General features: G+C 46.8%; 1 protein-coding gene across 1 annotated transcript; it reads left to right on the top strand.

Moving 5' to 3' along the window:
* The first annotated feature begins 4,575 nt into the window (after positions 1-4,575).
* Positions 4,576-6,502, top strand: lratd1 (LRAT domain containing 1). Its single transcript, XM_030344424.1, has 2 exons — positions 4,576-4,825; positions 5,467-6,502. The coding sequence occupies exon 2, from the start codon at positions 5,504-5,506 to the stop codon at positions 6,290-6,292; it is 789 nt and encodes a 262-aa protein (XP_030200284.1). The 5' UTR covers positions 4,576-4,825; positions 5,467-5,503; the 3' UTR covers positions 6,293-6,502.
* Positions 6,503-15,000: the final 8,498 nt, after the last annotated feature.

Here is a 15,000-nt window from a genome sequence, read left to right as displayed (position 1 = left end):
ATGAAGAATGCAAGAATGGACAACAAAGTGGATGGAATGAGAAAAATGAAGGAAGGCAAGGGGGAGGAATGAAGGGACTGAGTAGGTAGAGGAGAAATAAAGGAAAAGGGGGAGAGACATGGAGAAGAAAGAGAGAGGTCACGAAGAATGAAGAAAGGACATAGGAAGAAAGGACCGCAGGGAGGGAGGGACAAAGAGAGGAGGAAGGGAAGGAAGGGCTGGTATTGCAAGTTGCGAAAGCAGACGTTGAAGATGGGGGGCAATATAAAGGAAGAGAAGGAGTAAGCAGAGAGAGCAAAAGGTTACACTAACAGCAGTTAATAAACGCTGTTGGGTTAGCACATTCCAGCCTGCATTATGCAACTCTGACACCGGCCTGCTCATTGGACTAGAACAGTGTGACTGTAAAGTCAGCACATCAGAGCGTTTCTCTGTTGAAATGCATCACACCTCTGTGTTCAATCAAACAGACACGGAAATACTTCAGCACCTTTTTTTCACTGTGTGACATTTCGGCGCAAGAACAAATTCTAACCATGTTTTTGGGGCTTATTTCCCTTTGATTTCTTTCTTCAATAAATTAGCTAGGCCACTGTAAAACCTTGAGACAAAATACGTAATTAGATGGGTTATTACAGTTTCTGACTTTTTTTCTTTAAACTCTAAAGTGCATACATGACATAGAGAGCAAGAGAGAGAGAGAGAGAGAGAGAGAGAGAGAGAGAGAGAGAGAGAGAGAGAGAGAGAGAGAGAGGGAGAGGGAGAGAGAGAGAGAGAGAGAGAGAGAGAGAGAGAGAGAGAGAGAGAGAGAGAGAGAGAGAGAGAGAGAGAGAGAGAGGAGGCAGGGGATGTATGTGTCCGATGAGAGATCCTTGGGAATGAGTCACAGTCAACAGTCTGAGGGGCCCTGATAAGACATGACTGCAGGCGGGCAAGAATCAGAGCTGCTGGAGGAGATGGATGGAGCCAGAGACAGATCACAATACATAGGAACGCATGCACACACAACCACACAAACACACACACACACACACACACACACACACACACACACACACACACACACACACACACACACACATATACACACATTCACAGCAAACACACAAACCCTAACACATAGATACACACACAAACAAACACACACTGGCACACACAGAAACAAACACACACATACACACACATGTCAACAGGATCACACAACACACACACTTAGTTATTGTGTAGGTTTTTAGAATAAAATGGTTTGGATGGAATGCATCTGTGAGAGTGTTTGTGTGTGTGTGTGTGTGTGTGTGTGTGTGTGTGTGTGTGTGTGTGTGTGTGTGTGTGTGTGTGTGTGTGTGTGTGTGTGTGTGTGTGTGTGTGTGTGTGTGTGTGTGTGTGTATGTGTGTGTGTGTGTGTGCGTGTGCGTGTGCGTGTGTTTGTGCGTTAGTACAAAAACAACTGAAACTGTTAAATCCATTTGTTGTCTAAATATCACCACTTGGAATTTCTGTTCTTCTTCTGTTCTTCGTTCTTCTTTTCTTTTCAGTGCTATGTGGGATATTCAGAGGACAGAAGTTGAAATTAACGCTTCGCTGCACATTGCCAAACCAATCCTCAATATTGGCAAAAAACGGATGTTTTGTGACAAAGAAACTTCAATGGATTCAAGGGCATCTTGAAACTGACTGGTGCCATATGTGACAGTCTGCAGAGGAACGACCATGATGCAGGAGATGTTTACACAACTCTCACTGTCTGTGTCGATTTCAATCATATATTTATAGAAGTATTCATGCTTTGTGTGTTTAGGTATTTTGCCAAAAATAAATGATGGAATAATTTCCCTACCAGCTCAGTTAACTCACTTTCCTCATGTGCAAATGTTTTTGGAGGACAGCTGAAGATGATTAAGAATCTAATTTGATGGAAACTAATTCACACTCTTTAATTTAATTCAACTATCTTCCAGGGAATTTAATATTCAACCTTTTGTTTGCAGTGTTAATTCAACCTCAAATATATTCGTCTTTGCAGTCTTATATTTGGCAATTTCTTTGACACCATAAAATATCATACCTTATACCATAGCATTTTTAAATATCTGTTCCTGATTGTTCAATAATGTTCTAAGGCTGTGCATTCATGTGTTTGTGTGTTTGTGTGTGTGTGTGTGTGTGTGTGTGTGTGTGTGTGTGTGTGTGTGTGTGTGTGTGTGTGTGTGTGTGTGTGTGTGTTTGTTTGTACGCTTGTATGCATGTGTTTACATGTACTTATATGTGTGTTATGAAAATGTGTATGCATTTAAATAATTACCTCTGGGTTAAATAAGTCAACTGCATCTGTGTGTATATGTGTACCTGCTTGCATGTGGTAAATGTTTGTGTGAAGCAGACGTGAAGAATGTTGGATTTGTACCATTTAGTGATTTTCTCACTAATTAGTGAACAGAGACATATCAAATTATTGAAGTTGGGAAATATCTCACTTTCTCTGTATGCATTCCAAAATTGTCTTCACCTTGCTTTATGATTACATCAGCTGCAAATATGAATAGTTGTTTGTGTATGAGAGAAATATAAACAGAGAGAGAGAGAGAGAGAGAGAGAGAGAGAGAGAGAGAGAGAGAGAGAGAGAGAGAGAGAGAGAGAGAGAGAGAGAGAGAGAGAGAGAGAGAGAGAGAGTGAGAGAGAGAGAGAGAGAGAGAGAGAGAGAGAGAGAGAGAGAGAGAGAGAGAGAGAGATAGGTAAATAAATACTGAGGGCCAGAGAAAGAGGGAGACAGAGAGGTAGCCCATTTTTTGTGTGTTTTGTGTGTGTTTGTCTGTGTGTGTGTGTGTGTGTGTGTGTGTGTGCGTGCGTGCGTGCGTGCGTGCGTGCGTGCGTGCGTGCGTGCGTGTGAGCGTGTGTGCGTGCGTCTGGCGTGCGTGCGTGCGTGCGTGCGTGCATGCGTGTGTGTGTGTGTGTCTTTGCGTTTCTGAGACCAGCATATGAATTCAGTCATCCATCGAAAAACATTCACACAAAGGTAGCGCTGCATCAAAAACAAATAATTATACTCTGGTATAGGCTGCTCTATTATTCATTCAGTGCATTTGTGGAAACAAACACACCTGGATTTTTGTTTGTACGTATAAATTCTTGATGCACCAAGTGCATACATTCTTTACTTTATGTACTGTGCATGAATACCCATATTCATATTATATTAACAAAGAGGTTGTGTGTGTTTCTGTGTGTTTCTGCTGGTGAATATTTGTGTGTGTGGTGTGTGTGTGTGTGTGTGTGTGTGTGTGTGTGTGTGTGTGTGTGTGTGTGTGTGTGTGTGTGTGTGTGTGTGTGTGTGTGTGTGTGTGTGTGTGTGTGTGTGTGTGTGTGTGTGTGTGTATGTGCAGGCATGCTTTTGTGAGCCAGTGAATAAACAGGGTCATCCCTCAAACCTCGCCAAGCCATCTCTTCCCTTGCTGATCTGACCCCTACTCCTCAAGCCCAGCTACCCCACTCTATGACCCCCAACCAGTCACCTCACTCCACACCCCCACCAATGCAGTGCTGCTCTCCTCCGTAGAAGTCAGCCATTACAGAGACCTGACAAAATGCACGCGTCTCTGACTCGACGCCGGGACACACCGACGCGAGCCTGCGTCAAGGAACCCGTCAAACGCTCAGAGATCTCTGAGCCATCCGTCGGGCGAGAGCTTCAAACGAGAGCCGAAGACAGAAGCGTCTCTGTGTTGTCAACCTACCGGTATTAATAATTTACACCTGATACGGGGATCCGGGTGTAATTCCTGCGTGAGTGACAGGTGACTTACTCTGAACAACCACATGGAGACAAACCGCAAGCGACAAACATGGATTTAATTCAGCTGTATCTCTCTGCATGCGCACAAACAAACAAACACACACACACACACACACACACACACACACTGAAACACACACTGAAACACACACAGGTAGAGTGGGATAGTGGATGTTATGTATTTGGCATAGAAGCTATAAAGCATATAGTCGATCCCTATTGAAGAGACATGATAAGTTTTGTAAAATGGTGAGGTGCTGTTTTCTATGGAAGCTTGTTATGATACACTTAAAAAGACACAAAAGAGAAATACAAAAATGGTAATTGTTTGGAAATACTTTGGACTCTTTTTTTTTTTAATTAACAGTGACAAAAAGCGTTAGATGTAGAGAGGGTATGTATTTCTGTATTTGGGAGCCAAGCCTCTAAGGTGACAAGATGAATATCAATAACCATAAGTGCAATGTGTAGAAACAGCATGTTTTGCCAATTTGGCGTACCAAACCCTAATGTTAGGGTATGTTTCCTATAATAAATATTCAAGCATGTAGATGCTACTATGATAACGCAGTACGCACACATGACTTTGCAAAAGGAAAATAAAATCCAATCTACAATCCCTAACAGGCAGCACAACACCACGCCACGGTATAGCAACGACGCTTCATAGTAGCCCTGCAACCCTGCGAGCACCGCATTGAACGTAGAGGCTGACAGACACATACACCGGCGCCTGCGATTGGCTCGGCGGATGAAAAGCAACTATTCGGCGGTCCAATAAAAAGCGCAAAGGGCGTAGGTCGACGTTTAAGGGCGGAGCTCTCCTTGGTACTTAAAACGGAGCTGGAGCCGGACAAACAGTTGCATTGCGCGCACGACAGAGGACTTGGAGAGATCTCTTGGAGCGTGGATAGAGCGTGGAGACCTTGCGAGAAGACAAGGGAACACAAAGAGTCGCCACAGGGAGAGCAAGGGGGCGCCATGGCACTCATGGACCTGAGGGATCTTTAACCATTCGTCCTGGGAACAGCAAAGGTATTCTCATCTGAGCCGTGCCTTTTTAGCTTTGTTTTTTTTCGTCGCGCATAATGACACGGCGATGGTCATCCCTCGCACTATCCTCCTATCTTTGTGATCCGGAGCATCACAACTTTCAAGAATGGCCGTTTCGTTCCCAGCAGAGTATATTCTCCTTTACTTGTCGGAATCCTCACGTGCTTTGGGAGAACGGCGGTGAGATTCCTGTGGTCGTAATGACATTTTGTTTTTGAAGCCCCGTAACGTCTGTACAGCATACTAAACCAGAACCACTCTTTCTTCTCCTCTATATTTCCCCCTTCCTGACGCTTCTTATTTACCAAGGCGTGTATGCTCGCCCTGTGCACTTTCCCCCACACCTTCTCCAAGAGTGATTGACTGCTGGATGGGAAGGGAAAGCTGTGAATGGATGCTTATCTGTAGCCTAGTGTTGTGAGCCTGATTACGGCCACACTGACTGACTGAAAGTGATCTTACGACCAAGGGGATTTCTCGTTGTGGGGCTACTATTCCTCATTTAACACTGGCTTGGTATAGCACACGGTGTGTTGATTATGCAGGTGCAATTGTCCATGATGTCCCAAAACACATTGTTTTACCTCACGTCTCTTCCTTGTCTCTCTCTTCTCGGTTCCCAGACACCGCATTCCATGCCTCTGTTTTGCCAGGTCATTGATGGGAAATCAACTGGATCGGATCACCCACCTAAACTACAGCGAGCTGCCCACGGGGGATCCGTCCGGGCTGGAGAAAGACGAGCTTCGGGTCGGCGTCGCCTATTTCTTCTCTGACGAAGAGGAGGAGGTGGACGACCGCTCTCCGTCAGACTGCGGCTTCACCAAGGACCACAGCCCGGGCGAGGAGGGGCCCTTGACCGTCAGCGAGGTGGAATACTCCGCCTTCTGCTCCCAGGAATGCATCTTCTCCAAGCTCCGCGAGAACGAAGACCTGCACGTGTACTCGGACAAAACTTTGCTGACTATGTGCAAACCGGGGGACCTGCTGGAGCTCGTGGCGGCCGCGCAGGCGCCGCACTGGGCCGTCTACGAGCAGAACGACCAGGTCATCCACTTGCACAAGGGCGAGATCCGCAAAGACAGCCTCCTGGAGGTCAGCGGCGGCCGCCACGGCAGGATAGTGAATAACCGCTACCGGTTCCGACCGCTGCCAGCGGACCTGGTCATGCAGAACGCGGCCGGCCACCTGGGCCTGAACAGCGGGGAGATATGCTGGACCAACTCGGAAAGTTTTGCCGCCTGGTGTCGCTTCGGGAAGCGGGAGTTCAAAGCCGGGGGCGAGGCGCACTCGGCGGAGCAGCAGTATTTTCTCAAGGTGCATGTGTCGGGCAGCGGGGTGCACACGCTGGTGTTTCGCAGCTTGGAGGACATGATACGGGAACGACGGCGCGTGGACGCGAGTGGAATTCTCAAAGAGCTTTCTTTGGTGCACGGGGGACATGAGTGAATTTGGGATTCCGTGTGATGGGCCCCCTCTCCTCTCTCCTCGCTCTCTCCTCCTCCTCTTGCCTTTTCTCGTCGACGCGCCGCACGACACACGTGAGCGCGCAGACTGCCCAGAAAGACAAAAACAAACACGAGGCTACACTCGCGCGCGCTTACGCACACGCATACACGCGCTTACGCACACACACACACACACACACACACACACACACACACACACACACACACACACACACACACACACACACACACACACATCCACACGTATGGACACACACACACACACACACACACACACACACACACAAACATATTCACACGTATGGACACACACACAAATACGCACACGCATACATATGCACACACACACACACACACACACACACACACACACATATCCCCACGTATGGACACACACACACATACGCACACGCATACATATGCACACACTCAAACATACACGCACACACACACACACACACACACACACACACACACACACACACACACACACACACACACACACACACACACACACACACACACACACACACACTTTCAATAACCTGTTGTTGACTTATGGACGTTGCTGCCTGCCTGCATGTGTGTCAGGGGTGGACCGTTGGGTGCGTGTGCGTGTGTATGTGTGTGTGTTTTGCGCGTGGACTACTGCGCGCGCCGCTGGAATGTCTTCATCAGAATGTGTGTTGAAAACTGAGAAAAGCGCCCCCGAAAACACAGACAGTGCCCCGTTACGAAGACCCCGTGTCGTGTGGGTGGAACGCACGACCTCCTTAAAGAAAACCTTTTTGCCGGGAAAACACACACACATACCCACACACAAACTCACAATGTACCTTTAACGATCCACATAGCAAACAAGGCGCATATCTATCTTCTTCTAGATTCAAGATAACGGAATCTGCTCCGCTCTGCATAGGGGCGCGTGCTGCGGCAGACGAGGTGGTGAGAGCGGGAAAAGGAGGGCGATGGGGAGGGGGGACGGACGGACGGACGGTGGAGGACTGGAAATGACGGGGGATGTTGAATAGTTGTCGCGATAAAATGTTCATTCTATTTTTTTATGGTTAGCTTTAACATTACTCCTAACGACCGGGTAAGAAGGACTGTACGCGCATCAAAACATTAAGCCAATTATTCATGTAGCCCGCCGTCGGCCCCAGTTGCCTAAACAAAGCACCAGGCTGGTTCAAAGCCCGTCTTTTGGCCATATTGTCCTTTCCACAGCACTGGTTGTCGATGTAAAGTGTAGTCCTATATGTTGATTTCGAGTTCCTCTATTTTTTGTATTTGAGTTTGAAGAAAAAAAAAATGAACCCTGATTTTTTTCTGGTTGAAATAAAAATGAGGTTGAAATATGAAATTGATGCTAGGAGGTTTTGCTTGAGTTGCCATGGGGGTGCGCACGCACATGGCGTCGCGCGGGCACGCATGCACGGTCGCGCGCGCACACACGTACAAGGTAGGCCTCTATGCATTATTGATGGTCTTGTGCTTTATGACCTAGCCTCGAACCAAACTGCGCTCCGTGGATCATATCTGAAAGCAGTGAGATGGTCATCTCAGTCGAATATAAACAACTTCCATGGGAAATCCATATAGCAATTCGCAGAAGAATTATTGTTTCGATTTATTATCGGCAGCATAAAACTTAATAACAGCGTGAATAACAAAACCTAATTGTGACTTTGCAATCAAACATGTGGGTTTCGCAAACAATATTGTTAAACAAATTTAGGTATTTGTTTTGTTCTATCAATAACTTTTTCAGAGCTCCAGACACATTCTTTTATATTGGTGGACTGATCTGGAGTTACGCATATCACTACTGGGTCTAATATCATGAAATGCATTTCTTATTGCGTCACAAGGAAACTTTTGTTACCGTGCTCAAAGCCGTGTTTACCTCGAGCCGTGACTGTGTGGCTGAATCAAAAACGGGTCACATCTCAGGGCCAGCTATATTCTATCAGCAAACATCAGATTAAAGTCTCACAACACACCCGTGTGTGTGTGTGTGTGTGTGTGTGTGTGTGTGTGTGTGTGTGTGTGTGTGTGTGTGTGTGTGTGTGTGTGTGTGTGTGTGTGTGTGTGTGTGTGTGTGTGTGTGTGTGTGTGTGTGAGTGAGAATGTGTCATATCGCGTCGTCTTGTATCTACATGCTTTTGATCGATAGCGTAGCGGAACAAAACAGGCGGTTGAGATTAACTATTTTGCTCAGCCCTGTGTCAGACACAAATTATCTCTCACAGCAGGCCGTCCATACGTGCTGCACTTTGTCTGGGCTGCAACTGTTGAATGTGTGTTGAATGTGTGCGTAACAGTCATAATCAGTCCCGTAGCTCTGGAGGCAGGGAGAGTAAAGGGGCTCAGAGAAAGACAAGACTAATGCACATCAGGGCCACAGGTTAGCCGTAGCTGTAACTACCCGGGTTCTCCAGCTGCTAGATGGGGCACTGCAGATGTAGTGTGTGTGTGTGTGTGTGTGTGTGTGTGTGTGTGTGTGTGTGTGTGTGTGTGTGTGTGTGTGTGTGTGTGTGTGTGTGTGTGTGTGTGTGTGTGTGTGTGTGTGTGTGTGTGTGTGTTGCTCTTATCTCAAATGCTTTTTTTCTGATGGGAAAATTAGATGGAGAAAGCAGAACGGAGGCAAGGACATGACTGCATGTTGAGTGCATGTGAAATGCATGCTGATTACATTTGAAGGCTTGTGTTTTTCGTTCCCCTGAAAAGGGAATTGCCAACGTATTATAGTTAATAACATTGTAGGGTTACGGTGGAGTCAACTGGTGCACAGCATTTAAGGTGCATTAGCATAGCACAGAAATCTTTAAATCCGTTTTAAGCAAAAAGTCCCATCCAGTAAATGCACATTCCTCAAGAGCTTTAATCCAGGGGTGGTGAATTGTTTTAGGGTTTAACGACGGGCCATTCGTTAGGGATTTACGTGAACATTCCTGCTATTGTCCTCCTATGTGTGTGTGTGTGTGTGTGTGTGTGTGTGTGTGTGTGTGTGTGTGTGTGTGTGTGTGTGTGTGTGCATGCGTCTCTCTCTCTCTCTCTCTCTCACACTCTCTCTCTCTCTCTCTCTCTCTCTCTCTCTCTCTCTCTCTCTCTCTCTCTCTCTCTCTCTCTCTCTCTCTCTCTCTCTCCCACCCTCCCTCCCTCCCTCTCTCTAGTCTCTCTTCTTACCCACGGATGGACGTTCTGTGTCATTAATGTTTTAACAAGTAGCATGGCTGGTTGACCCAGGGTGCGGTGGGAGGGAGGGGGGGGGAGACGGAGGAGAGGGAGAAAGAGAGGAACAGAGAGGAGAAAGTGTGGGTGAGCTCAAAACAAAAACTAGGGTACAAGGGATGCTGCTATAAATGGGGGTCAGCAAACCTCACACATACCTTTCTGCGTGTTTGTGTGTACGCATGTTTGTGTCTAGGTGAGTCTTTGTACATTTTAGTTTTTGACCAACAACCACATAGGATGGATTCATCAGATGCATGAGTGAGCCATAAGAAATAGAATGTGCTTTGATAGTAGCTAGTAAATGTTATTGTCTTAAACAATGTGATATGATAGTAGCTAGTAAATGGGGTTGGTAAATACAATGTGATATGACGGTATCACTCAAGACTTTAATTCGACATTCAGAGTAGTGTTTGGCAGCATAGAAGCTACTTTAAAGTGCTATATCATGTAAACATGTGTGTGTGTGAGTGTGTGCCCCCAAACAAAGTGCCACTATAAGCCTATCACAACAGCACCAATCCTGTTATGCAGATGTTGAATTCATTACAGAGACACCATATGCCACCCATAAGCACCGGCTCAGATCTCTCTCTCTCTCTCTCTCTCTCTCTCTCTCTCTCTCTCTCTCTCGCTCTCTCAGTATTTACTCTGTATGCCTGGTGCTGTTACTAGGGAAACCCACTGCCATTGTTGCATCTCCCCTCACTACTCTGCTGTCTTACGAGCCTCCACTACTACAGAGCAGCATCACCACCGAAACACACCCTCTCTCACGTGAGAAGGACACTCATGCACTGTAATGTGCACCCGTACACACGCTGAGCTATTGTTCTTTCTCTTGTGGTAGCATTGGTGGTTTTAAATGCTCACTGGGGGGGGGGGGGGGGGGGGGGGAGGTTGTGGGGGATCTGTGGACACACAGAGCCTCTCACAGCTGTCCCACTGCCAGCTCGATCAGCGAGTGGTGGTCTCTGAGGAGATGTTGGGTGGAGGAAGGAACAAGACAGCATATCCCCTCTACGTGATGCCTTTACGAGGATATGCCTCTTATCTAGACACAAGCCACGGATCAATGTGGGCTGGTGTTTAGTCTTCTTCTTATTCTACTGCTTCTTCTCCTTCTTTTTCTTCCTCATCCTCTTCCTCTACCTCTGCCAGCCATATTTTATAATATGGCAGCCGCGCAATGATAAATTCTTTGAGGACAATACCTGTATGGGTAAACCTTGTAATCGTCTCTCCTACCTTCATTGACATTGCACAACAAATGTAAACAATAGCAATTTAGCACTCCTATCTCATGAAATCAATTCGCTTGCCGCCAGTTCGGAGTTTGTGAACATCAAACTGCGAATCACCATATACTTGGCAAAACTTCAGGTTTTTTTTGCGCTCACAGTCGAGGCTCTTAGGCAGAACCTGCACAACAAAGTCAATTAGAACAATAATATTGCTAACAGATGTTTAAGTGGAGCCAAGAGCGACGATAACAACGGTCGATCATCCTGATTGGTCGGTCCTTTCGCGGCTGTGGCGGTAAAAGCGGAGAGAGAGAGAGAGAACATGAAGGGAATTTGTCTGCCGACCATTTCTTTGGTACAGGCCTCCTTTGTTGTGGTACATACATTGCCAACCTTGAAGCTGCAAAAGCCTTGAATGGATGGAGTTTATAATCGTTATTGATGGCCTCTCAAACTGCACTCTACCACCAACGCTTCACGCGCATTGGTTCGGACACACATGGGTGGTTAGGGGTCTGTGTGTGTTGCTCAGGTGAACACATATGCATGCATGTATTCACACATACACACACGCATGCGTACATGCTTGTATGCATGTATGTGTGTGTGTGTTTGTGTGTGTGTTTGCCTACATGTGTGGATGTGTGTCTGTGAAATATGTGTGCTATGTGCAAATTTTTTCATGATTGTTTTACAAACGCTAATGGCGTCCATGTTTTTCTGTTATGGTTCACAGGGGTGCCAGAGTATTGGTAAGCACGGTAATCATACTTTGGTTACATTGGTAATCATATGGATCATTGCATTTCACAGGACTCCTATATTTATCTCATGGCAGTACAGTCTTGTCAGGTGATATTTATGTATGCCGCAATGCATCATGGGATTTGTTATTGCCAATACTCCGCCATATTGAGAAGACTCAAGAGAGTTGTAGTACTGTAAAATCCTAAATCAAGTTATATACCGTAACCTAGGCAAAGGAAGATTTTGTTTTGCCAAGTTTGCGTTAGAGACATTGTAGCAATTATTTCACCAACACAAGAATGATGATGGTGAAATAATGCTGCGGGGACCCTCAGTCCTTCATAACCCGAGTTAAAGGTTGGGTATGGAATTCTCTTCTTTGGCCATTTTTGCAAAATCCCTTGAAATACTTATCAAACTTCACATCACACTTACAGCCACTGAGTTAGAAGTACTGACATGAAAATTAAACAAGTCAATCAACTGTGCAATGGGCAGGGCTCTAAAAACTCCAGCCAATGATTTCCAGAACCACCGAGTGGCATAGGACAGTAAGTACGTCAATCAAACGGTCGTACTGCACTCCCCCTCCCCCGCTCCCCGCGCGACCCCTTCGTGCACGTACTCAAAGCTCGTGACCCAGAGCAAGCTTCTGTTTGTTGTTATCCTGCGGTAGCTACTGGAGCTAGCTAACTATCCACATTTGGACCTAGCACTAGAAGACAACCCTAAACTCCAACCTAGCTAGCCTGGTTCGCTCTCGCGCATCTGTGTTCGCGCTCGTGCATGATTGCGCGTCCATGTACTTGGAATGGGTGGAGTCAGAGTCAGCGTTGAAGGAGAGGGGGTAGGACCATTTGAGTTGTGTATTTTCAAAATCTGCTGGCATTTCGCAAATCCCATACCCAACCTTTAAGAGTGTCCCTCAAAATGTCCTCTCTTGCCCCACGCCAACGCCATTCTGCCACACCACTGTCAAACGGCTCGATGGTAGTTTGAATGAGAACACGTTGCGCTAAATGACAAACCACAGAAGCAGGAGAAACGGGAAAAATTATGTGATTTTCATGACAGAGGGGAGTCCTACTTCGAGGCTGTGTGGCAGCTTTTAAAGTGCTGCAGGCGACGGTGGGGGTTAGACATCATTCAGCATGACAAAATAGGGTGGTCATGTACTTCGGTTGTTGATGTCAGCGTTTGGAAATAATGCCCGTTCCCCCCCCGCCTGTTTTCTTCTGGCTCTCTCCAATTGGACGCTGGCTGCTTCACAATTTCAAACTAGTTCCGTTATTGCTTGGCGACGCTGCGAAAACGTCCACCGTCGCGATTCGAATAAAGAGTAACTGTGAAACGCCGATAATAGGACAATAATTTCTGCTGAAATCCCTTTCTTTGTTTGAATTTTCCCTCAGGGTTGTCCTGTGTCTGATCTTGACCTCCTCCTCCTGCGACTGACTCACTGTTCCAGGTCGGAGTCCCAGCAGGCCCACCCCGGCCTCGCCGACCGCCCCCCACCCCCACCCCCACCCCCAACCCCAACATCACAGTTTGATTAATGGATGTGGGCGCGCGCGGGGAAGGCCAACGCTAGGCGATCTTTCCGTCTCTGTGATTTTAACCCTTCTGAAAAGACCAGGGAAAAGGTTACGGTAAATGCCATTATGAGCACTCAATGACCCCTCCGTTACCCTGCTCTGAGTAAGTCACCGGTAAATGTCAGGGCCCCCTTCCGCGAGCGGTAGCGACGGAGAGCGTACGGGCGGTGCCGGCATCGCCGACGGGGGTTTGTTTTGAGTATTTTATACCCTTCACTATAATGAATGCAAATCTATATCTCGCTGGATGGTGATAAGGGAATTAGCTCCCCAGAGATAATGAGAAATATATCTTTTATTCAATTTATCCGCCCACGCTTTTGAACGTCGGCTTCGTGACTCACACAAGCGTTTTCTTTTTTACCCTTGGACGAACTCTGAACTGCGGCAAAGAAGAAATTATAACAGTCTGTTGGGCTCATCGCACGCACACTTGTCGCTGTGGACTGTGGACCCGTTCCAGAGCAGAAAAAACTAACCGGAAAGATTACTGTTCATCTATGTGTTGTGACTGCGGCGCCTTTGGAAGCACAACCCCTATCGACGTGGATCTCCAAGCAGCGCACGATCAAAAAAAGAGGCCTGCGGTTCAATAAGGAAGCGATGAGGTTGTGCGGGGGAAGGGCAGCAGGAGTGTGGTGATACTGACTAGTCAACATGTCGATGCAGAGGGCGCTAGCTCAGCTAGGTGGCATCTCAGTGTCAACGCGGCTCAATGGAGACTAATGAAAAGCACCTGGCTGAGGATTGAAAAGGTATCACATACCATCACATCACAGCTCTCTCTCTCTGTCTCTCTCTCTATCCGTCAGTCTCTCTCCCTCTCAATCTCTCTCTCTCTGTTATTCCCTCTCTTATTTAAAGTAGCCTGTGTATTTTCATGACTGTTTTTGTGGGCACCAATAGGAGAGCGAACAATCCAGTGAAAAACAAGGAGACACTTTTTACTCAATGCTAAAAGCAATAACCTTGTGAAACAAAGGTCTAAATTAGTGCACACAGAGACACCACACGCGCACACGTTACAAGTCGATTGAGGATAGAAATACGATCTCTCAATCCGTGTCTATTTCTGCAATCATCCATATAGTTAATGGGTTTTGTAATTGATTTTTACAGAGACAGTAAAGAAAGTGATCTCAACAGCTGTCCTGCCTTGCGGGCCACGCACTCGCCTTACCGTTCAATACCCAATCATCCAATGATAATAGAGACTATGCATCTGATTATAAGAACAGGAAGTGGCCGTGTGTGTGTGTGTGTGTGTGTGTGTGTGTGTGTGTGTGTGTGTGTGTGTGTGTGTGTGTGTGTGTGTGTGTGTGTGTGTGTGTGTGTGTGTGTGTGTGTGCGAGCGTGCACATGTGTGTCTGTGTGTGTGTGCGAGTGCGAGCGTGCACATGTGTGTCTGTGTCTGTGAGCGAGCATGCACTTGTGTGTGCGGGAGCGTAAAGGGTCCATAGACGAGAGAGAGAGAGAGAGAGAGAGAGAGAGAGAGAGAGAGAGAGAGAGAGAGAGAGAGAGAGAGAGATGCCGAGAGTCTGCATCAACCTGACGAGATTTGTATGCTGGCATTAATGGAACATGAAACCAAGCAGAAAATTGCAAAATAAATGAGTCCTAAGGTGGTTGGCGGTTGTGATGATATAAAGCCCCTTGTGTGGCCAAATACAGACGGGCAGACAGATAGATTGACAAGGGCACCCCCCCTTTCCCCCTAAAGCCCTGCCAAAGCATCTCTTAATTCAAAGTTGTGGTACAGCCAGGCTAACACACACACACACACACACACACACACACACACACACACACACACACACACACACACACACACACACACACACACAAACTGAGAACCATACAGAATC

The sequence above is a fragment of the Gadus morhua genome, chromosome 21 (assembly GCF_902167405.1).
Source record: "Gadus morhua chromosome 21, gadMor3.0, whole genome shotgun sequence".
Classification (NCBI taxonomy): Eukaryota; Metazoa; Chordata; class Actinopteri; order Gadiformes; family Gadidae; genus Gadus; species Gadus morhua.
Note: the sequence above shows the minus strand (reverse complement) of the source record. Positions and strands in the feature narration are given on the sequence as shown.